Consider the following 24,326-nt stretch of genomic DNA (forward strand, 5'->3'; position numbering starts at 1 on the left):
AGTGCCCATCAACTGGAAACTGGATAAAGAAGATGTGGTTTTTTTATAAAATGGAGTACTACTCAGCCATAAAAAACGAGAAACTAGAGTCATTTATAGCTAAATGGATGTATATTGATGCCATACTCTTTAAGTGAAATAAATAGGACACACATGTAAATACCGAATAGTTTCTCTAGTGTGAGAAACTGAAAGTGTAAATAAGGATGAAAATGATTAAAACGAATAATTGATAATTTGAAATAGGAAAAGGTCCAAAGGTGTAGGGGTGGTGGGAGGGGAAGGGGAAAGGGAAGAAGGGAAAGGAAAAATTATGAGGGAAAAAAAAAATGGAAACAAAGTCTATGTAAATAGGGAAGGGGGCACAGGTAATGGGGGAATAAATAAGAACTAAGATACATCATGTTCAGGTACAAACACCCAATGATAAATGTAAATGCATTGTATACCTAAAATGTACCCAATTAATATATAAAACAAAAAAACAACAAAAAAACCCCGTGCAGTTCTCCTGGTTCAGCCTCCAGAATAGCTGGGATTATACACTCATTTTAAAATGAGGCTGAAAAAAGTGAAATTGTAAACCAGGTGTAGTGACACATGCCTGTAATGACACATGCCTTGAGCCAGGAGGATCCTCACAAGTCTGAGGCCAGCATGGACTACATAGTGAGTTCAAGGCCAGCCTGAATTACATGAGACCTTGTGTCAAAACAAAACAAAATAACAACAAAAAAAGTGAAATTGCTCATCCAAAAACACAGAAACTGGAGAAGCAACAAGTTGAACTTTTCTACTCTGCCTTTGTCCACTTCTAGCCATTCAAGTTCTTGATAGAGTCTCACTCTGCTGTCTAGGCGGTTCTCAAACTCCTGGGCTCAAGAGGTCCTCCTGCCTCAGCCTCCCTCATAGCTGGGGCTACAAGTACACACCACAGTGCCTGGTCATTCCATTTATAGAATGGGTTTTTTATATACATCCGTGAAATATCAGGGAAAATTTGTCTCCGATAATGGACATTTTTCTCTTTGGTTTTTTGTCACGTTTATGTGATACAGTGCCACCAATAATTGGTTACATAAGGTCTCTGCTTAGTCTACCTCAAATAGATAGCACTAAGGTAAAAAACAAAGACCCAAAAAAACAAAAACAAAAATACTCTGGCTTAATCTCATGCAAGTCTTTGTGACCTAAACATGGAAATCTATTAATTTTAACCAAGATAAAAGAGGAATTAATTTGTTTTCAAAAAGAACAGGGTTCCAAAGCAACACAAGATTTACTTCCTATCCAGTGATAATGCAGCTACTAATGGCAGTACTTAGGGTTTCAAAAATGGTTTCTTCAATGTAATTTTAAAAGCTCAGAGGAGCAGTTTGAGGCCCAGTTCTCCCACTTAATTGAGCATCACTTGGCCATTAAATGGGCAAGCCATTTAATTTTTCTGAGCTTTACTTCCTCATCCATAAAAACAGAATAATAATCCCTATCCCTTTTATTTCATTGCTGTAAATATAAAAACAATATAAAAACTATATGAAGTGAAAATCATCATGACTATTACTGTTCCCAGCCTTAGTCCAAGAGTACTGCACAGCATATTGCAAAGCTCTCACTTTATGCACATGTTCTCCTTCTATCATTTCCTAGAACAAACTAAGCCATTCCATAACCACCAGCCACAATTACCAGGCTCTTGCCCATCTTTCCTAGAATTATATACTACCAACACCACGGAGACTGAAAATACTATTTCTATAATTTTATCATGGCCCTGGGGGTAAGTCAAAGAACTCCAAAGAAGCAAATATCAGGAGGTATAGCTCAATGGTAGAACACATGCTTAGTATCCACAAGACCCTAGGTTCAAACCTTAGCACCACTACCACAAGAGGAAGAGGAGAGGGGAGGGGAGAGGAGAAGAGGAAAAAGATGCAACCATTAGAGAAGAAAGAAGATGGTGTCTTAATTCATCACTTCTATTTCCATCTTTCTCTGAAGGCTGAGTTCCTACTCCAGCCCTGTCCCTATCAGAAGTAATGTGCAGATAAATGAACTGAAGCCAAATATAATCCACAGTAAATGCTCCCTCTCCTGGCTTGATTGGAAAGAATCAAGTTTTAATACTAATCTTCAATATCACAATAATTAAATCAGCCTTGGATTACTAAAAATATAATTAAAAGGTCATTATTGAAAAGACTAGCCACTAGAAATAGCTGTACTCCAAAAGCCAATGCAATTTTATTTTCCACATCATATATTAATTTTTCTAAAAGTACCAAGATTAGCTGGGTGGGGTGGTGTATACCTATAATCCTAGTACTCTGAGAGATTGAGGCAGGAATATCACAAATTCAAGCCTGGCCTGGGCAACTTAGTGAAACCCGATCTCAAAATGAAAAATGAAAAAGGGCTGGGGATGTAGCTCAGTGTGAAGACTCTGGATTCAATCCTCGGGACTGCAATAAATAAACATAAACATATCAAGATTTAATTCTTCCAAAATCTTTGCCATTTGCTATCATCTTGAGGAAATGAGAATAATTTCTACTAACTTGGATCTGATTCTGTCTGCCTGTCTGTCTATGCTGTGCTGGATACTGAACCCAAGGGCTTGTACATACTCAGCAAGTGCTCCACCAAGTTACATCAGCAGCCCTTTTTACTTTGAGACAGGGTCTTCCTAAGTTGCCCAGGCTGGCCTCTGACCTGCATCCCATCTATCTCAACCTCCTAAGTAGCTGGAAGTTCAGGTGTGCACCACCACACCTGGCTTCTAACCATACTAGTCTTAATAGCTCATATTTATCAAGGAAAATTGTGTGACCAATTAGGCAATTTTATCATCATTTAACAAAGATACCCAGAGTTAACATCTTTATTTCATGAAGCAATTATACAAATTGGAGGACTAATGTTGGGAAATGGAGAAATAGATCTTTTGCAAATGGGAAGAAGACCAAGAGATGGAAGGAGAGGGGAAGGGGATATAAAAAGAATTAAGATGTGTTATGTACCATTCATAACATCATATATACATTCATTTAACCCTCACAACTACACTATGAATATGGAACTATTATTACTACCATTAAGCTTTTTTTGTGTGTGACAGGTCTTGTCATGTAGTTCAAGCTGGCCTTAACCTCACTATGTAGCCCAGGGTGGCCTAAAACTCATGGTGACACACCCACCTCAGCAACCCGAACACTGGGATTATAGGTGTGTACCACCATGCCTAGTTTTATCATACCACTTTTAAAATTTCTATTAGTATATATTTGCAGTACATAATGATTACATTCATCATGGGGGGTTGGTACATGTACATAACAATCTTAATTCTTATTACTTCTTCCTCTTCTCCCTCCCCTTTCCTTTATCTCTTGTTTCCCTTCTACAACACCACTTTTTCATGGATGAGAAACAAAGGCACAGAAATGTCAAGTGACTTGCTTGAAGTCATGTAGCTGGTGGGGTAGATTCAGCTGAGATTCAAACTCAATCCGATAGACTTTAGAGTCTGCTCTACATCTTTACACCATGCACTTTCATTATTCTTGGGGGTAAAAAAAACCTTACCTTTCTTATGTTTCAAGCACAAATATGCATACACATAGTACAGATATATTCTGATATATAATACTACTGATATATACATAGTTTTAAAATTTCATGAAGGCAGCAATTAGGAAAATATTGTAAAAAGGCTACAGAGGAAAAGTCAGGGGAGATCATAAAAAAAGGACTACAAAAACCCCATAGCTTTATCCTACACAGCCTTTCTTTTTTCAACATGGAGCTAAGAATAGTTCTCTGTTTTGCTAAGTGAAAATGGCCTGTCATTCATTGTTTCATTGACTAAATATGAATTATTATATCATCATAATAATGTCTGAATTATGTATCAGGTATTAGATATAAAATGATGAATAGATCATAAAGTACCCTTTCTTTAAGAAACTATCAGCCTGCCAAATAAGCAGACAAATTCAACACAATGTGGGCCAGGGATTTAGCTCAGTGGTTTCGCTGCCTGCTGCACAAGCGCAAGGACCCAGTTTGATCCCCGGTACCAAAATAAAAAAAAGAAAAAGAAAGAAAGAAAGGGAACAAATTCAACACAATGTGATACATTCTAACCAAGCTTGAGAGGCAGGGACAGTTTCATGAAACAGATGTTGTCTCAGCTGGATCCAATGGAAGAGTAGAGATTAGCCAACGTCAAGGGAAAAGATGAAGGACGGAAAGAATGGTGCCTCAGGCAGAGATACCAGCATGAACAAAGACTCAAAGTCAGGAGGACCTCATCAACCAAGCAAAGAAATCTTCAGTTTACTTTGAGGGAAACGGCAAGCCCCTGAAAGGCTTTATGTAGAATTGTGCTTCAGAAAGATTCCTTTGGCAATGTAAAGGACATATTAGAAATGCAAAGTAAACCTCAGTTGCCCGTGAACTAGCACAAACAAGCAACAAGTGGGATCTCTTCTTATTAAAAGGCTTCTGCACAGCAAGAGAAACCACCAGCAGTGTGAAGAGACAACCCACAATGTGGGAAAAAATCTTCACCTGCTCTTCCTCAGACAAAGGTCTACTAGCTCGAATCTATAAAGAACTTAAAAAGATCAGACCTCCCAAATTTAAAGACCCAATCCAAAAATGGGCATCTGAAATGAACAGACATTTCTCAGACAAAGAAGTAGAAATAGCAAATAAATACATGAAAAAATGTTCAACATCACTGGTCGTTCGAGAGATGCAAATGAAAACAACGCTGAGATTTCACCTCACCCCAGAAAGAATGGCTGCTAACATGAAATCAACCAATAACAAATGCTGGTGAGGCTGTGGGGAAAGAGGAACCCTGCTCCACTGCTGGTGGGAGTGTAGACTGTTGCAACCACTGTGGAAATCAGTATGGAGATACCTCAAAGAACTAGGACTGGAAGTCCCATTTGACCCCGCTATTCCACTGCTTGAGATCTTCCCCAAAGAATTAAAAGAATCATACCACAGTGATATATGTGCGCCCATGTTCATAGCAGCACAGTTTGTAATAGCTAAAACTTGGAAACAGCCCAAATGTCCATCAGCTGGAAACTGGATCAAGAAAATGTGGTTTTTTAATAATGGAGTACTACTCAGCCATAAAAAATGAGAAATCAGAGACATTTATAGCTAAGTGGATGCACATTGAGGCAATACTCTTAAGTGAAATAAATAGGACACACATGAATAAATTCCGAATAGTTTCTCTGGTGTGAGAAACTGAAAGTGTAAATAAGGACTAAATGTATAATAGGTAATGTGAAATAGGAAGAAAAGGGGCAAAGGGGAAGGAAGTGGGAGGGCTAGGGGAAAGGATAGAAGGGAATGGGATTAATATGAGAAAATTGAAAAATAGGAACAAAATCTTTGTAAATAGGGAGGAATGGAGGGGTTCAAGGGAGGGCTGGGCAAGGGTGAAAAATAAGAACCAAGAGAGACTATGTAAAGGTGCAAATTTCCAATGATGAATGTCATTATATTGTATACCTAAAATGTACCAATGATTAGAATGAATAATCGAAAATATAAAATAGGAAGAAAAGGTCCAAAGGGGTAAGGGTAGCGGGAGGGGCAGGGGAAAGGAAAGAAGGGAAAGGAAAAATGATGAGAAATGGAAAAAATGGAAATAAAGTCTTTGTAAATAGGGAAGGGTGGAGGGGGTGAAGGGAGGGCTAGGAATGGGGAAAAAATAAGAACCAAGATGCATTATGTAAAGGTACAATTCCCAATGAGAAATGTAATTGTGTTGTATACCTACAATGTACCAATAAAAGAATTTAATAAAAAAAAAAAAAGAAAAAGAAATGCAAGGTAAATACAAGACCAATAGGAGGCTATTATAAAAATAAAACATAATATATAGTGGTTTTTTGTGTTTTTTTTGGTAGGGGATGGGGTTGTACTGGGGACTGAATCCTGAGCTATATCCCCCCACCCCCATTGTTTTGTTTGGTGTTTTTTTTTGTACCGGGGATCGAACTCGGGAGCTTGTGCTTAGGAGGCAGGCAACAGCACCACTGAGCTAAATCCCCAGCCCAGGTTTGTTTGTTTTTTGAGACAGGGTCTCACTAATTTGCCCAGGCTGGCCTTGAACTTCTGATCTTCCTACCTCAGTTCTCCCAAGTAGCTGGGATTATAGGTATGTTCCACTGTGCTCACCCATAGGTTCTTTCTCATACCTGGCTAGCAGGTGACAGTTACTATATTCTACAAATTTCAAGTGATTAAGCAGTTATGTTTCTGTCTCTTTTACTCCACATCCATTACTAACAATAATAAAGGTTAAAATAGCCTTCTGGGACTTGTAGGTCTTGTGTCACAAAAATACAAAACTGAAAACTTGCATTGCAAAGTGTTAAACAATTTGAAAGATTGTTCTCCAAGAAAGTCAATTACTTACAGTGCCTTCAACCTCTGAATAGAGTCCTGACCAGAAGCTGAAAGTACTTTTATCCAGCTGATAGAGTCGAGATTTCTCAAATGTTTCAGAATCCATGATCTGTTCTAACTCCGGTGGTACATGAGTTGTTGTTTTATATATCCTTCTCTGAAATATTTTGAAGAAAGCATTTTAGTGAAATATTTATTATAATAGGAATTTATGATCAAACACTGGGTGATTAATGTAGCATTAACTTGTCAATTAAACCTGCAGAATGTTTCATACATACACAAATACTGCATTTGTCAAGTACGGTAACCACAGAAACAAGTGATGCAGACAGGTAAAACCAGAACAAGAGGATCTGAGGCTAGCTGACTAGGCAGAATTAAAGTCGAGGTTGTTATCATACTCCAGTTTGTCAAACAAAGTTGTAACATCCCAAGAACACTATTCACTGTATGATACACATAGTATAATACAAAAAACTAATTTATGAAAAAGAAGTAAACCTGCCAACCATGAGTATTAACAGATATTGTGGTTGGTCATTAAGGGAGATTTGAGAAACAGCAGAAACTATCAGGTCTCCAACACCACTTTTCTCATAAGATTCTAAAAAATAATCCCAGCCCATGGGACATAACACAGGGAACAAATACCAAAAAACCCCAATAAACTGCATCTTCTATAATGATTTTACAACACATGCTTTCCTAATATACAAGGTATGATCAAAATGTATGTTCAACTTAAATTTTTAAAAATGTATTAAAAGACATTGCCATTAATTCTCCTCAAATTATCCCTGCAAATTATCTGGCTCTTCAAGAGCCAGAAGTTGCATGCGCCAGATCCAGTGAATAAGGTAGGTAAGGATATACTGCAATGTTTTTATTTGACAGAAAATGCCAGCCAGGCATGGTGACACATGCCTGTAATCCAACCATTTGGGAGGCTGAGGCAGGAGGATCACTGCGAGTTTGAGGCCAGCCTGGGCTACACAGTGAGTTCAAGGATAGCCAGAAGTACATACTGAGACCTTAACTCCAAAAAAAAAAAAAAAAGCCATAAATGTTTTGAATCAACTCAGGACATTAAAGTAGTCATGAAAAGACATTCTCAAAAGAAAACTCCCAAAACTGCTTCAGAAAGTGGCAGGAATGATGGCATAAGTATGTTTGAAGAAAGGAACCCTGTTTTGAGGGGGATTAATAACAATGTGCCTTCTACTGTAATAATTTTATTTAAACATTCACTGTAGTTTGTGATCATACCTCATATTGTATCAATAGAAGCTGAAGGCATTAAAGCTACTCAGTAAAGATACTACGAAAGAGCTGGGCATGATGGGGCACACCTGTAATCCCAGCAGTCTGAGGCAAGAGGATCACAAGTTCAAGTTCAAGGCCAGCCTGATTACATAGTAATTTCTTTTTTGTTTATTTTTGAGACAGGGTTTCACTGTTAATTTAGGCTGGCCTTGAATTCACCATGCAGCCCAGGTTGGCCTCCAACTCATGGCAATCCTCCTGCCCCAGTCTCCTGAGAGCTGAGGCCACAGGCGTGCACCACCATGCCCATGCCCTACAGAGTAAGTTCAAGGCCAGCCTGATGTACAAAGTAAGTTCAAGGCCAGCCTAAACTACAAAGTAAGATTCTGTCTCAAAAAACAAAACAACAAAAAGGTACTACCAAAAAGTTGTCGATGGAATAGTAATTAAAGACAGATGTTCAATATCTCACCCATCAATTTTGACATCACATATGTACTGTGTGTTTTTTACTTTTTTGAAAGGGATCTTCTACAGACTAGCAATATTCTGTACTAAGGAAGCTATTCAACAGCTCTGTTGGAGTATTTAATTTTACAACTCAATACCTATTTGAATATACTGGACTAACGGTAGATTGACATATAATTTAGACATTGACAGAGAAAAATTAAAACTTTCAGTGTAAAGATTCATGCAGAATGCAAACTGACAGGAGAAATTTGCAGAAGAAAAACACTTATATTCAAGAAAAAAAGAGTTCCAGCAATTAAAAAGAGAGAGGTTTTCGTAACCATCATTACTGACACACAGTTAAGTCCCAGATTACGATTTTCTGTGCCAGGAGAACATTCACAAATCAGATTGTTCATAAGTCCTACAAAGTGAGTCTCATACACCATTAACACAAATATACAATGTATATTGTTTTGCACTCTCCCCTCCACATCACCACTGGTTTTCCTTTTGCATCCAGACGTCCTGGGCTCTGACTGAGCACTGTACTACTGTACACTACCATACTGTGCGTAAGCACAGAGCAGCGCAACTGTGATAATGTCCCGCAGACACCAGGGCTACTTCTGCAATTTGTTCATATCTAATGCAAGCTCCATTAGGATCTGTGAAAGTTTACAACTCAAATGTTCCTAAGTCTGAGACTTAATGTATGTAATTCAGTGACAACATAAGCCTAAGAAAAGCAAACCACCTGGGTGTGGTGGCACACACCTGTGATCCCAGCACTGGGGAGGCCAAAGCGAGATGATTGCCACAAATTCGAGGCCAGCCTGTGCTACGTAGCCTGAACTAGAGAGTAAGACCTTGTCTAAAAAAAAAAAAAATTAAGAAAAGCAAACCAGCAGTGACACTGCAATAAAACCATCAATTAAACTTATTTTCATTTAAAATTCAGATCTCTAACCTATCAAGCTGTTAACTATGGTTATCCCCTGGGAATTGTAACTTTCACTTTCTTTTTTAAAAAATTATTTTATTTTATTCCATTTCCCCTCTTAACTTTCACTTTCTATTTCACTACTTTAAAAAAAAAAAAAAAAAACTTTAACCCAGGGCTTCCCGCGTGCTACTAAGCTACATTTCCAGCCCTTTTTAGTCTCTATTATGAGACAGGTGTCATTAAGTTGGCCATGCTGTCCTCCACCTCTCTCTCTCCTGCCTCACCCTCCCAGTACTAGGGATGACAGGTTTGGGGCCACCGTGCCCAGCTATTTAAATATTTTTATACAAAAATAATGAAGACTCATGAAAAACAATAAAATGCTTTTTAGTCATAAATACATGCACTGTGAGATTTAAAAAATAGTGCAAGTCCTTACAAGAACTGCAAAATCTTTTTTAAAAATGGTTTCCTGACCCTGCCACGAGGAAGTTGTAATTCCTTTTGAAGTCTTGCACCAAAGAAAAAAGAGGCCAAGTCTGGAACCAAAGATCCTAAAAAGCTGGAGTAAATACAATCTCGAGCTTGACGAGGAAGTAACCCTTCCTTCCCTTTCTAAGGCTCAAACAGGCTTGGGTCCCATGTTAACGTTCGAAAAGCTTCCCTGCGGAACCAAGAACCCCTCAAAGCCACAGCTCGCCGCTGGGCCAAATTAGGGGGCTCAGTAGAGACTACAGGGTCGAGATTGGCCCTGGGGCCGGAGCAGGCATCAAGGGACATAAGGTCAAGGCCCTGGCTACCTTAGGGCTGACCGAGGGCTGGGGTCAGTGGGTCCTGCCAAGGCTCACCTGCCGCTGTGCTAGGAAGGTCTCCCAAAGATACACTGTCCAGGAAAAGAGCAAAACTGCCCCGAAGATAACCTTCTCCGCCGGCAACTCCCACATCGCGTCCAACGACGCCCACATCCCCATGGCCACCCCGTTCCGCCCGCTTCTTCAGCGTGCACCGGTGCCACACCAACACCCGTCCCCGCAGAGCGTCCTTGCGGTGTCACAGCGATGTCTGTCCCTTCCGAGTGCCTCTACACTAACACACGCCCTCATCCCACGTCCTCCGGCTATCCGCAGCGTCACAAAAACACTCTTCCCCTGGCCTTAAGGCCCCGGAGTTTCTGCTAAAGAAGGACCGGCCCCACCTTCCTCACTTCCGGCCCGAAATGGTTGGGAGACCGGGCTCCAAGTTCCGGCCCGCGGGCGGTGGCCCACCGACTCCTTCCCCCCCTCCCCCCGGGGTTGTGGCTTTCATAACCCAACTTTGCTGTCGAGGCCTCCGCTTTCTCACCTCTGCAGCGGCAATTCTCTTGGGTCCCTTGGGTTGGCGGGTTGCCCAGAGAGGGGTGCAGTATCTGCTGTCCTTTCCCTGGCTGGAACAAACCAACTGATAGTCAAGGGTTTAGCGGGAACTGACACGGAGTGGGCGGGGAGAGGCGTCCACCCCCGCCCTCCGGTAGCTGGGAAGACAAGGGAGCGACCCCAAAATCGTGTCTCGACTGGCAATTGCTGTTCAGTGCATCCCTGGGATGTCTTAAGAGCGAAGCGAGACGTTACTAATAGAGCATTTGGGTCTGGATTGGGGCGCTCTGGTTCCAGGCATACTAGAGAGCTGAAAGTGACGGTAGTGTTCATTTTCGTTTACAAGTCTCTTATCATCCAACCCAAGTGTAGTCAGAGGCAGCTTTTTGCGAGCAAGGCTGGGATAGCGTGGTTACAAATTCCTGAAATGAGAGGCCCGTGTTTAATCTAGGAGAGAAACTCCTATCAAGGTGCAGTGTCATTTCTGTCCTGGAAATCAGACGTGAAATTCCTGGAATGCTTGTTAAATTTGTTTCACTTGAAAAGCCAGCTCAGAATTTTTTCTAACCAAAAGTAAATCTGATGTGGTTAATGGATTTGATAGCATGGTGTTGGTAATTTGCATAATTGTTGTCTCGGATAAATTGAGCTAAATCTGTAGCTCCGACTAAAACATTTAAATTTCAGTGATATTATAATGCTGAAGATCTGTTAGAATTGATAGTGTCTCAGGCTTCTCAATACTGTCTAAATTCCTCTGAGAGTAATCAGTCAGTATAATTAAATCACTTAAAGTGAATAATGAGTGTAACAGGATAATAAATTTTTGCAAATCAAAGGTTTTCCAGTTCTTTTGTTTTCAACAAAATTAATAGTGGACCCATTAATTGGTCAGTTAATGAAGGAACAGTATTTGATTTTTGCACTATAACTTGGAGAGAAACCAAAGGATTGGTTGACATTACTAAAACTACTAGCATTCTCATCTATTTAATATTTCTTAGTACTGATATGTATGAAAAACAAAAAGGAATAGAAACTGAACCCTGTTGATTTAGCAGTCAGAAATATTCATCAAGAGATATGAGTTGATTAGTGTAAATGCCCTGTCCATCCTACTTTGAGATACACTCTCAATAGAATCTTACTTTTATGTTTATATACGCTCAGAATTTGTAGTTGCGTCATTTTGACAAAGTACTGTACATGCTAAAGATAATTTCAATTATAATTCAAAAGAATTACAACACATAGAGCCATAGTTACAGAAAAATTTTAAACCTTTAATACATATATATCTTATTGCAAAGAAGTTATCAATAAAAGGTTTTTCAAACATCAAAATATTACATCTGAATAACATTGTCTTTTCTGAATAACACTTCATTGGAGAGTAGAACCTAAATATAAATTAGAGGTGATAAAATAAGGTTGAAAAGCTCATTTGTGTATTTTTTATTTAATTGTTATCATATGTAGGTTCTTTGGATAATTTATATAAGCAATTTAATAGTTTTATCCTAAAAATGTCAATTTGCCAGGATTTGCACCTATTGCAACTATTTAAATTTATAATGAAAAATTTAATTATCAGCTTAAATATATGAAGCAATAAACATCTTCAAAGTTTTCTTGGCCATTGTTGCTATGCCCCCTTTATTCTTCTTTTCTTCTTCTGTGAGTCCCACGCCTCGCAGAAGCTTTCACCACCCAAAATTTGTAGCTAAGAACACAAGTTTAGTGTTAGGCTGCTTGAGTGCCAGTCATAGTTAGATCACATAGCTCCTTAAGCCCTCTGTGTATCAGTAAAACAATAATGGTACCTATGTCCTTCTATCGTTAGGATCAAGAGAGAAAATGTATATAAAGCTTCTCACAGAGTACATTGGCCTGCATAAGTGTCCAGTAAGGTTAGCTATTGGCTCTTCATGTTTGGGAGAATGGCAGCAGAGCACTGATCCATGTGTCTAAAGAGACAGGAGAAGAAACCAAAAGCTGGTATGAAGTTTCAAAACACCAAGACTGACTGGAGCACACTTTCAAGAAATGTCTGCAAAATACCCAAAGCTTATGTTCTTACTGGACTAGCGTGTATGGAATGGTAGATGATAAGCAAATACATCAAAGGAAAAGTAGGGGTAGTGATAAGTGCTATGAGGTAAGAGCAGAGAAAGGGGGAATACAGCATGTCTGTGGGAGAGGCATTACTTTACCTAAGATGGTCAAGGGAGGTCTTTCAGATCAGCTGATGTTTGAGCACAGACCCCCCTACACACACAAGTAAAAGAAGGCATGTGGGTATCAGTAAAATGCCAATCAGAATAGACAGAAGATGCAAAGACTTTGGATCAGCCAGTGCTTAACATATCTAGCATATCTGAGGAATGATAAGAGGGCATGGAAAGAATGGAAGCAGTAAGGAAGGGAGAGAGTGCAGGTAATGCCATCAGGCATAGTCTCTAAGTTAAGAACCTGATTTTTCTTTCACTCCAAAATCAGGAACAAGACAAGGATGTCCACTGTCACCACTCTTGTTCAGTATAGTTCTGGAGGGCTGGGGATTTAGCTCAGTGGTTCCAGCACCTGCCTTGCAAGCTCAAGGACCCGAGTTCGATCCCCAGTACCAAAAAAAAGTTCTGGAAATGTTAGCCACAGCAATTAGACAAAGGAAAGAAATAAAAAGGAAAAAGGATAGGAAAGGAAGAAGTTAAATTATCATTATTTGAAGATGACATGATATTCTACATAGAAGACCCCAAGAACTCCACCAAAAGACTTCTAGATTTGATAACCAAACTCAGTGGCATAGCTGGATACAAAGTCAACACTCAAAAATCAATAGCATTCCTGTACACAAATAACAAACTCAGTAAGAGAGAAATTAGGGAAACAACCCCTTTCACAATAGCATCCAAAAAATGTAATACCTAAGAATCAATCTAACAAAGGAAGTAAAAGACAACTACATTGAAAACTACTGTACTCTGAAAAGGGAGATCATAGAGGATATATATATTAAAAAAAGGAAAGATATCCATTGTTCTTGGATAGGAAGAACCAATATAGTGAACATGGCCATACTTCCAAAACTGTTATACAGATTTAATGCAATCCCAATCAAAATTCCAACACCCCCCCCCAAAAAAATTCCAACACCCTATCTCACAGAATTAGCAAAAAAATCCCAAAATTAATTTGGAACCAGAAAAGACCTATTAACAAAGGCAATTCTGGGCAACAAATACAAGCAGGGGGTATCACAATTCCTGATCTGAAATTATACTACAAAGCTACTGTGATAAAAACAGCATGGTACTGGCAAAAGAACAGACATGAGTATCAATGGAATAGAGTAGAAGATGGAAAACCAACTCTAGACATATCCACATAATCTTTGACAAAGGAGCCAAACACCTTCACTGCACCAATAAATGGTGCTGGAAAAACTGGCTTTCCACATGCTGAAGATTGAAACTAGATCCATAACTTTCACCATGCACTAATCTAAAATTGAAATGGATCAAAGATCTAAATATTAAAATGGAAACACTAAATCTGCTGGAAGAGAGAATAGGTAGAATGTTTGAGGACATAGGAGTAGGCAATGACTTCATGAACAAAATCCAGACTGCACGGGAAATACTACAAAGAATCAACAACTGGGACCTCATCTGATTAAAAAGCTTTTTCACAGCAAGAGAAACCACCAACAGAGTGAAGAGACGACTCACAGCATGGGAAAAATTTTTCTACCAGCTATTCTAAAAAGAACTTTAAAAAAAATCAGACCCCTCAAATTTAAAGAACCAATCCAAAAATGGGCATCTGAAATTAAAAGACATTTCTCAGACTAAGAAGTAGAAACAGCAAATAAATATATGAAAAAATGTTCGACATCACTGGTCATTTGTGAAATGCAAATTAAAACAACGCTGAGATTCCACCTCACCCCAGAAAGAATGGCTGCTTATCAAGAAAGCAACCAATAACAAATGCTGATGGGGCTGTGGGGAAAAAGGAACACTTCTCCACTGTTGGTTGAAGTGTAGACTGGTACAACCATTGTGGAAATCAGCGTGGAGATTCCTCAAAAAACTAAAACTAGTGGTTCCATTTGAGCCAGCTATTTCTTTCCTTGGTATCTTCCCAAAAGAATTAAAAGCATCATACCACAGCAATATATACACACCCATGTTTATAGCAGCATGGTTTGTAATACGTAACTCTTGGAAATAGCCCAAATGCTCATCAATGTATAAAGAAGATGTAGTTTATTTATACAATGGAGTCCTACTATTCCATAAAGGATGAGCTTCAGACATTTCTAGATAAATGGATGCACCTTGAGACCATATTCTTAAGTGAAATAAATCAGACCCACGTGTTTAAACCTGCATTGTTTCTCTGGTGTGAAAAACTGAAAGTGGAAATAAGGACCAAAATGTATCATAGATATTGGGAAATGGGAAGAAAATGATCAAGTGGGAAGGGGAACAAGGGAGGGAGGAAGGAGAAAGGAAGAAAGAAACAAGAAAAAAAAGTGAAAAAAGGAGAAAATGGAAACAAAGCTTTTGTACATGGGGAGGGCTTGAAGGGAGTGGGAGGATAGGAAAAAAGAGGTGGGATGTACCATGTACAGGTGCAAATTCCCTATGATAAGTGTTATCATTATGTATGCCTAAAATGTACCGATAAATGTTTTGTTATAAAACAAATTGACTTTTGTCCAGGTGTGGTGGTGCATGCCTGTAATCCCAGCACTAAGGAGGCTGAGGTAGGAGGATCACAAGTTCAAGGCCAACCTGGGATACTTAGATATGTCTGAAACAATAAAGGGCTGTGGTGTAGCTCAGTGGCAGAGTGCTCCTGGGTTTGATCTCCAGTACTGCAAAAAGAAAAATATCCAGGTGAGAGAAGATGGCTTAGACTACTTCAGTAGAGACACTTGTTCCTATTTACAGGAAGAAAGTGATAACATACTTTCTGGCTGGTCTGTGTAGAGTCTAAAATGGAGAGCTTAGAAGCAGCCTGTTTGTAAGACTGCCAGTGGAGAAAGACTGAATTTAGTGAATAAAGGGTTTCCTCCCTAGAGTGGTAGACAGTCGCATCTTACCTGAATGAAAAAAGAGCTCTCAAGCTCTTTTGATTCTCTGCTTACCAAGCAGCCAAAGTTCCTCAATCGATGCCCTGGATACTGTAAGTATTTTGTTCTCAAGAAAAAGAATGACACTCATTAGGTATGAATATTTGATATCAATCTCTTATGACTACAGTATGAATCACACAGACACAGACACAGATACATGCACATGCGCGCGTGCACACACACACACACACACACACACACACTTTCTGAGCTGAGAACCAGAAGAAAGTGATTCCATCAGATTGGACCATATTGTGTACCCTATTGGGAGGAGCTGGCCTATTTTCTATTTTGCTTCTAGTTTACTCTACTTTCTGTCTCCCATGTAAGATACTAATTCTGTATCATTCCTCTGCATGTGACTCTTCAAGGCCCTTCTAAACTCTTTCCTCCCATGTATTCCCCAGGAAAATAAACAAGACAGGATGACTGCAATGAAATTTAGACAGCACAATGACTCTGTGGGTGTCCTTGTGCATGTGTGTGGTACGGAGATTGAATCTAGGGACTTTACACCGAGCTACACCCCCTTTTAAAAATTTTCTATTTTGAGAGAGGATCTAGCTAAGTTGCTAAGTTGCCCAGGCTGGCCTCAAACTTGCAATCCTCTTGCCTGAGCCTTCTAGAGTGCTGGAATTACAGGTGTATGCCACAATACCTAGCTGAGACAGACTTCCGAAGATTGGTATGGCACTGTTTGAAGCATGATAACCAAATTCTACTTAAATTGTTGGATAATACACATTGTCAGCTCCCATGAGTTCACCATACCATGAATTGAAACTGATTTGAAGACAATGTTAATGTGCCTTGCCATGAAGCAAAAATCCTTAATTGTAGCTCTGGAAATAGCCAGTGTATGACCACCCTGAAATTTTCCTTGTTCCCTAAGCAAGTCTCTCTCTCTCTCTCTCCCTCTCTCCCTCTCCCCCCCCTCCCCCCCCATGAAGATCCCTAGGAAGAATATCTTCTCTTTCATTGTCTATGTAATGTTTTATGAGAGAGTTCAATGTCATTTTCTCTGCAAAGCCTTTCCTGGGTCTACCCTGTATTCAATCTGTTTTTGTACTTGCACACTGTGAAAGGAATTTCATCTTAACAGGGATTGCATTTTAACACCAGTGCATAGGCAGGAATTACCAATGGTAAAAATTACCCTTGGAAATCCCTTTGGATGAGGCCACCAGGAGACTGCTCTATTTTATTGTCTTTTGTTGATCAGCATAGCCAGTTTTTCTCCAACATGGCAACAATCACTGTTTCTTTATTTGCACACTAAATGAAAAAAACTTTTTTGAGATGAGGTCTTGCTATGTAGCTCAGGCTGGCCTTGAACTTACTACGTAATTCAGGATGGCCTCAAACTCATGGCCTCAGCCTCCCGAATGCTGGGATTACAGGCTTGGGCCACTATTCATGGCATGAAATATTTTGTTCAGATGCCCAATAGGTGTTTCACATGATCATATTTATCATAGCAAAAATAGACATACCGCAAGGCTTGGGTAATCTTGAGACCTGCTAAGAGATCTGTTTATGCCACCTCCCCTGCAGGGCCCTCTCCTCTCACTTTCCCTCTCTCCACAGAGTATGCATTCATCGAATGGAATGTCCCTCCTTTTCCCTCCCTGGCAAGATGATATGATCTAAAACAGTGCTTCTGAATCACTCAGGTCAAATCCCTAGGGATTATCACAGTGCTTATCATAGAGTAGGTATCAGGAAATGTTGGATAAAATTAAATAGTCTCCTTTATGTCTATCATCATCCTTGCTCAATGCTGAGTAACTAATGCTGGAGGCCCCTGGGATGCACATTTTTCTTATGCCAAGGACCAGCACAGGCCAGTCTAGTTCTGCAAGAAAGTCTACAGCAGTGGTGGTGAACCTATGGCACCCATGCCACAGTGGGCTGTTTGTTATCACTGAACCCTAAAGGCTCACCATCACGGGTCTAGAGTATGGCCCTCAAACAGCACTTCCATTTTGTTATACCCTGTCCGACTTCTTCAGCATGGACCTTTAGACAGTAGTCCTAATCTCCCTCTCTTCTTTTCCCACCCTCTTCCATTCCAATCTATCTTTTCCTATATGGCTACTTACGGTCTTCAGCCCGCTGAGCAAGCACCATAACCCCAGGGAATTTTTTGATTGCGGGGGCAGGGAGGATAGTACCGGGGATTGAATTCAAGGCTTCATGCATGCTAGGCAAGTGCTCTACCACTGCGCCACACCTTCAACCCCCAGACACAGTATCTACTGCTGGGCACCATGTACAATCTGGGACCCACTGAATAGACAGCCAGCCCTCAAAGGGTAATTTCAATATAGTTCTCTGTTAATTCACCACCACACACATGAGGGAAACAGTGGTTCTCTGGAAAAGATTGGAGTCCATCACATTTCAAGTGTGGAAGTAAATCCTGATGTGGGCAAGGGACTCTGGCAATCGGAGCAGCTGCAATAGTGCTCAGAGGAGCAATCCCTCTTCATGTCAGGCTTTTGGGAAATGATCATCCCCTCCAGGTCTTTCATTTTGTTTTCCACCATCTGAAGTTTTTTCAGAATTTTCTCCTGCAGACCCAAGGACAGGAAGACGTCACTACTGTCTTGAAACTGGCGTTCAGCCTCTTCTGGATTGGCTAGCAAAGCCTGAAAAAAATCTGAGCCCTTCTTGTAAAGTTGGTAGAGTGTGACTATAAACAACAATATTTTCTAAAACAAAACACAAAAGTTGAGTGTTACTTGTTCGTTCATGTGAAATGCCAATTTACCATAGATGTGAAACACAGCCAAAGATCTAATACAGTAGTAACAAAATTCATACCTTTGCCAAGCCCTCCCTTTAACAAAACATTTGCATACCTATTTAATCTTTTGGGGTTTTTGTTTTTGTTTTATTTGAGCCATACAGGGTCTCACTGTGTAGCTCAGGCTGGCCTTGAACTCATGGTGATCTGCTTGCCTGTCTCCTTAGTGCTGGGATTACAGACAGTACCACCATGCCCAGCTATTTAGTCTTTTGATTATTAGCATAAACTGGAGCAATAAGCAGGTCATATATTTTATTTGCATTTAATTAATAAAGGTTATAATAATAAACATCACTTGGTTAAAGTCTGTCACATCCTGGGCTCTATGCTAGAAGCTACCTCGCCCATCCATGCATGACTTATTTCTGCAGAAAAACACAGAACAAGATAACCATTTAGATACCTTCCAGTTTGGACCCTGTCATTATCTAAGGTCATATGTTGGAAATGATAGAGGCAGGAGTGGAATCTAGTATAATGATCTGAAAAATTAAATTTTCTGGTCATGTAAAAAAAGTTTTAATATACTAGGACAGATTCTTGCTGGGATACGAATAAAACAAACCATCCTTTTCCTTATCATAATAACTAGCACTGTTTATTGGATGTGCATATGCTAAGTTTTGTACATGTTCCATCCCCTTTAATACTTACAACAACTTGTAAGAGCAGTCCTGCTAGCAACCCCGTGTTACAGGAAACTGGGCTTAGTGATTGTTCTCAGGGCACAGAGCAAAGTTCAACAGATTTAGGTCTAAGCAATCTGACTCTAGAGCCCACACTCCAAACCACTCTTACACTACCTCCTTTATTGCCTGGGGTGTGTGAAGAGCTGAAAGCCTATCTTTTCGATTGAGTAAACTCAGAAAGTTTGCTTTCTTACCTTATATCCTCTTATTAGTTAATTAAAATTTATATATACACACACTCCTGTTGAGTAGTCAGTTGATTATACTAAATGGATTTGGGGGAACTAAATTTAGAGCCCTAAAAATTGTGTTTGAGAGCCAGGTGTGGTAGTATCTGCCTATAATCCCAGCACTTAGGAGGCTGAAGCAGGAGGATCTCAAGTTGGGATATGAGAATAAAATGGACAGATGAGAAGGGGAACAAAGTGGGGGAGGGGAAGGAAATAAGGAACAAGAAAAAAAAGAATAGAAGGAAAAAATGGAAACAGAGCTTTTGTAAATAAGGAGGGGAAGAGGGATCAAAGGGAGGGGAGGGGAATGGGAAAAAAAGAAGCAAGATATATCATGTACAGGTACACATTCCCTATGATTAATGTTATCACTATGTTTATCTAAAATGTGCCAATAAATGTCTTGTTTCAAAAGAAAAAGTCTGAAGCCAGCCTGGGGTACATAGTAGACTTTGTCTCAAAAAAGACAGAGGGAAGGAGGGAGGGAGGGAGGGAGGCAGAGAGAGAGAGAGAGTTTAAATCCCAGTTTTACCAGCTCTGACAAACTATATGAATTTGGGCAGTTGATAACAAAGTTACTTCATATGAAAAATGGATGATGATCCCATCCTTGCCTACTATGCTGGGTTTGGAGAATTTAAAATAGAAAATGCATGTGAATATGATTCCTAAACAATAATAATATATGAAAATAAGCAAATGCTAGAAAATAATCCAGTAATAATTTCTTTCATTATCAAGGTTATTTCAGTATAACTTTCATTTATCAAGTTAACCACTCAAGAAAGCTCTTTTCATCCTGTTTCCTTAAATTTTCATTGGACCTCAATATATCCGTTTCCTCATTTGTCACATGAAAATAACCTCTGTCCATGTCATCCATTAATGGGATTTCCCTAAACACTTTGAGCATATTATAAATAAGCTATTATTATTGATGATTACACAGAAGTTACGTAAAATACTAAATATTTATTACAATCCCAGCTAGTTTGTTTTTTGTTTTTTTGGTACCGGGGATTAAACTCGGGACCTTGCACTTGTGAGGAAGGTGGCAGAACCACTGAGCCAAATCCCTGCAATCCCAGCTAGTTAAAGTCATATTCCCAAGAGAAGATTCTCTGTGTATTTATGAAGGTCTTATTAAAACAATGAAAACAGGGCCAGGGATTTAGCTCAGTGGTTCTGCCTGCCTTGCAAGCTCAAGGACCCAAGTTCAATTCCTGGTATCAAAAAAAACCCCCAAACAAACAATGAAAACATTGTGATGACTTAATGAATACAAATAAAGCACAATGGCATAGTAAGAGCAGAAAGGCCATACCCAATATCCCAGTTAAACACCGTGTCTATTCTATACCATGCTAGGCACTCAAAGATGAATACATAATCAGGTAAGTTTGGGGATAAGAATGCCTTCTCAGGTAGTGGGGTTTAGAAATCTACTTTATGATAGCAGACAAGCCAAAGATCATTGTCAAAAAAGAGCATTTTTATGCTCAAATCCTAATTGGTAGAGGTTTTCAAGGATAACTTAGTTTCAACCAAGTTAAGAGACAAGGGTTCATCCTTGCCTATCTACATAGTCTTAAAACTGGGTGGCAGCAACATCGTAGAGAACTAATCAAAATTCAATTATCCTGGGTGCAGTGGCATATGCCTGTATCCCAGCACTCAAGAGGCCACCCTGTCTCAAAAAAGGGGGTGGGTTGGATGCAGTTCAGAGGTAGACCACTCCTGAGTTCAATCCCCAGTACCACAAAAATTCAATTTATAACTATTTATATTTATCTATAGCAAAAAATTACAACCTGAAGTGACTGAATGCTTCGTTTCCATAAGGCAATTAATCCTATTCCCAACAAAATAAAAAAGGTAACCCGTAGGATGACTTGGACAACTGAAGCAAGATTATCTATCAGCCCCAAATTTGTTTGCTGAGGCATAGTTGTCTCTCCCAGAAAAGTTGTTTGTATCCAATTCCATATCATGTTGAGAGAGAGAGAATCTAAGAGGCTGTTCCAGGTAGAATATGAAGGTGAAGATGATGACATTTTAAGACAATAGCAGTTCCAGGAACTACATGTGCTGAGGTTTCAGGGCTTTAGACCTGAGTTAGGAGGAGCAGTCTTGCAGTCCAAGTGTTCTGGAGCCATTGTGAGCTGTGCTTTGTGATGTCACTTTTCCAAAGGTTGGCTCGCTTCTCACTTATCCAGTTAACCTTCTCACTCAAACCAGCCACTGGTCTGTCTTTTCACTTCATTCATATTACTGTCACTGATTTTTGGCTCTTTTGCCTCCAGCACAGCACTGCCCAATAGAACTTTCAGCAATGATGGGAATGTTCCTTCTCTGCCTCATCCAGTGTGGTGCCCAGAAGCCATTTGAAATGAGAATAGTGTTGCAGAAGGACTAAATTTCACATTTTAGTTTTAATTAGTCACATGTGGCTAATGGTTACCCTCTTGGACAGTGCAATTACAGAACTTTCCCAATAATTCCATAAAAATGGAAAGTAGGTATTTTTACATGACATGAAAAAGCTGAGATGCATCGAGGCCGAGAAGAAATCTGAGGAGACAGGATTTAAAAAGCACTTTCTTAAATAGTAGGTAAATAGCTGGGTCAAATGGGACATCTAGCCCTAGTTCTTTGAGGTATCTCTTTACTGATTTCCACAGTGGTTGTACCAGTCTACACTCCCACCAACAGTGAAGGGTTCCTTTTTCCCCACAACCTCATCAGCATTTGTTATTGGTTGATTTCTTGATAGCCATTCTTTCTGGGGTGAGGTGGAATCTCAGCGTTGTTTACATCTGCATCTCTTGAATGACCAGTGATGTTGAATATTTTTTCATATGTTTATTTGCTGCTTTTACTTCTTTGTCTGAGAAATGTCTGTTCATTTCAGATGCCCATTTTTGAATTGGGTCTTTGAATTTGGGGAGTCTGATTTTTTTAGTTCATTATATATTCTAGATAGTAGACCTTTGTCTGAGGAACAGCTGGTAAAAATTTTTCCCACATTGTGAGTTGTCTCTTAGCTCTGTTGGTGGTTTCTCTTGCTGTGCAGAAGCTTTTAAGAATCATACCACAGCGATATATGTGCACCCATGTTCATAGTGGCACAGTTTGTAATAGCTAAAACTTGGAAACAGCCCAACTGTCCATCAACTGGAGACTGGATAAAGAAAATGTGTGTTTTTTTTTTTTTTATAAAATGGAGTACTACTCAGCCATAAAGAATGAGAAACTAGAGACATTTATAGCTAAATGGATGCCCATTGAGGCCATACTCTTAAGTGAAATAAACAGGACACACAAGTGTAAATACTGAATAGTTTCTCTGGTGTGAGAAACTGAAAGCGTAAATAAGGATCAAAATGTATAACAGATAATATGAAATAGGAAGAAAAGGTCCAAAGGGGAAGGGGAAGTAGGAGGAGTAGAGAAAAGGAAAGAAGGGAAAGGAATAAATATGAGAAAAGGAAAAAATGGAAGCAAAGTCTTTGTAAATAGGGAGAGATTGACGGGAGGGCAGGGGAATGGGGAAAACAATAAGAACCAAGAGAGATTATGTAAACGTGCAAATTCCCAACAATGAATGTCATCATATTGTATACCTAAAATGGACCAATCAAATTAATGAATGGAAAAAATTAAAATTAAATAGTAGGTAAATGTGGATAGTGGTTAGGACCAGATCATTAGTAGTGTTCCCTTCCTTTCATGTCACTATTAATTAGAAATTGGGATTTTTAGGAAGACTTTTCACATATTTGAGCCTCATTTTATTTGCAGATGAGCATTCTACTTCCTTTACAAGATTTGCATTAGGAACAAAAGGTATATTTTTCCAAAGCATTTTGTAAACAATAGGATGCTACACTGTAACCTATAGGACATATTATCAATTATTCACTGATAGTACTCATCTACTCTGCAAGGAGGTGTTAAGACTGAAAATATATGGCCTGTTTCCAAAAAACTGTCATTAAGAAAAAAAGTTCACAAACAAGTATATGAACTGTGAGATCAAATTGCAAAGACATCAAGAATTCAAGAGTTCACATGAGGAGTAAGTGCACAATCAGGAAGGAAAATAATGGTCAGCTGTGACAATTTAAAAAAATATATTGTCTAACAAGATGGAGACATAGGCACCATATGTTTTAATTTGTTCATTCTAGCTAACTTAGAGAAAGAATAGAAATAGAGAAGCCTAGTGAAGAAAGAATGTTTTGTTCTGACAGGAAATAGAGGTGTTATGGTAAATTGCTTGAGCAATCAGAGCCACATCAGAAAACGGGGCCTAGAATGCTATTGGAAATGGAGTGTTATGTCAGAGCAAAATGACTGTTTTAGGAGTGACTGCCATTCATGTTTTGGGTTTTTTTCATATACCAATAGCATTTATTGTTTTGGTAAAAACAAGCAATGTTAGTAAGATTTCACTGTGAGGACACAACATACCCTACATTATTTTCTGATGAATCCACCAGATTCCAAGATCACCTTTCCAGGCTTCTGGACTACTTCCTTCTACTGCTATCAGTACACAGACACAGAGTGTTAATCTTGACATTGAAACAGTAGTCTTTAGGCTTCACCAGACAACATTAGCAACATAAAATAAGAAAACATACACAAGGCATCCCAAAGTGAGACAGTCCATGGGTCTAAGATTTTCTAAATATCAGTTCCTTAGAAGGCAGTGACGCTTCTCATCTTTGGTATCTGCACTGTTCATGCTCTTGCTTCTTCAGATCTACTGAACAGCCCCATCTATGACCACTCCTACTTCTTACCCACCTTACCTGTTTCATTTATCATCTCTGAACTTACTATCCAACATTAAAACAAAAAAATTAAGTACAGACTTGTTTTTCTGTGTTTTCTTCCCCCATGAAGATGGGATATTAGTGCCTAGCACATGATACACATTCCAAATCACATAATTTGCTAATGAAACTTGAGGCTGTAAGCACAAT

The 24,326-nt window shown here is 39.3% G+C and overlaps 2 protein-coding genes across 9 annotated transcripts in view; both read right to left on the reverse strand.

Moving 5' to 3' along the window:
- Zmpste24 (zinc metallopeptidase STE24) overlaps window positions 1-10,614 on the reverse strand; it is a 53,761-nt gene extending 43,147 nt beyond the window's left edge. The window contains exons 1-2 of one of the 8 annotated variants that reach the window (XM_087215223.1): window positions 10,448-10,614; window positions 6,452-6,598 (exon numbers count right to left, since the gene is read on the reverse strand). In XM_087215223.1, the coding sequence (XP_087071349.1) occupies window positions 6,452-6,547 (96 nt within the window). In that variant the 5' untranslated portion in view covers window positions 6,548-6,598; window positions 10,448-10,614. Of the gene's footprint in view, window positions 1-6,451; window positions 6,599-9,954; window positions 10,295-10,447 lie in introns of those variants that run through there. The other 7 variants (XM_021263408.2, XM_087215221.1, XM_004851048.4 and 4 more) reach the window with 7 other exon arrangements.
- A 7,306-nt stretch (window positions 10,615-17,920) lies between these two features.
- Window positions 17,921-21,951, reverse strand: Tmco2 (transmembrane and coiled-coil domains 2). Its single transcript, XM_004851047.3, has 2 exons — window positions 21,147-21,951; window positions 17,921-18,318 (listed from the first exon to the last, which is right to left on the reverse strand). Exons 1-2 carry the CDS (start codon window positions 21,387-21,389, stop codon window positions 18,001-18,003), a joined length of 561 nt encoding a protein of 186 aa, XP_004851104.2. The 5' UTR covers window positions 21,390-21,951; the 3' UTR covers window positions 17,921-18,000.
- Window positions 21,952-24,326: the final 2,375 nt, after the last annotated feature.

Source organism: Heterocephalus glaber, unplaced genomic scaffold, assembly GCF_053883595.1.
Source record: "Heterocephalus glaber isolate CG9 unplaced genomic scaffold, H.glaber_assembly_v1.0 deba00001452, whole genome shotgun sequence".
Lineage (NCBI taxonomy): Eukaryota > Metazoa > Chordata > Mammalia > Rodentia > Bathyergidae > Heterocephalus > Heterocephalus glaber.

Bases quoted from the DNA above. Each gene is read 5' to 3' on its own strand.
- Tmco2 (XM_004851047.3), bottom strand. From the start codon at position 21,389: ATGTCATCATCTTCACCTTCATATTCTACCTGGAACAGCCTCTTAGAT. The intron at 18,319-21,146 runs GTTGTAATTTTT...GTTTTGTTTTAG, and splicing joins GAAGCATTCAGTCACTTCAG to AAAATATTGTTGTTTATAGT.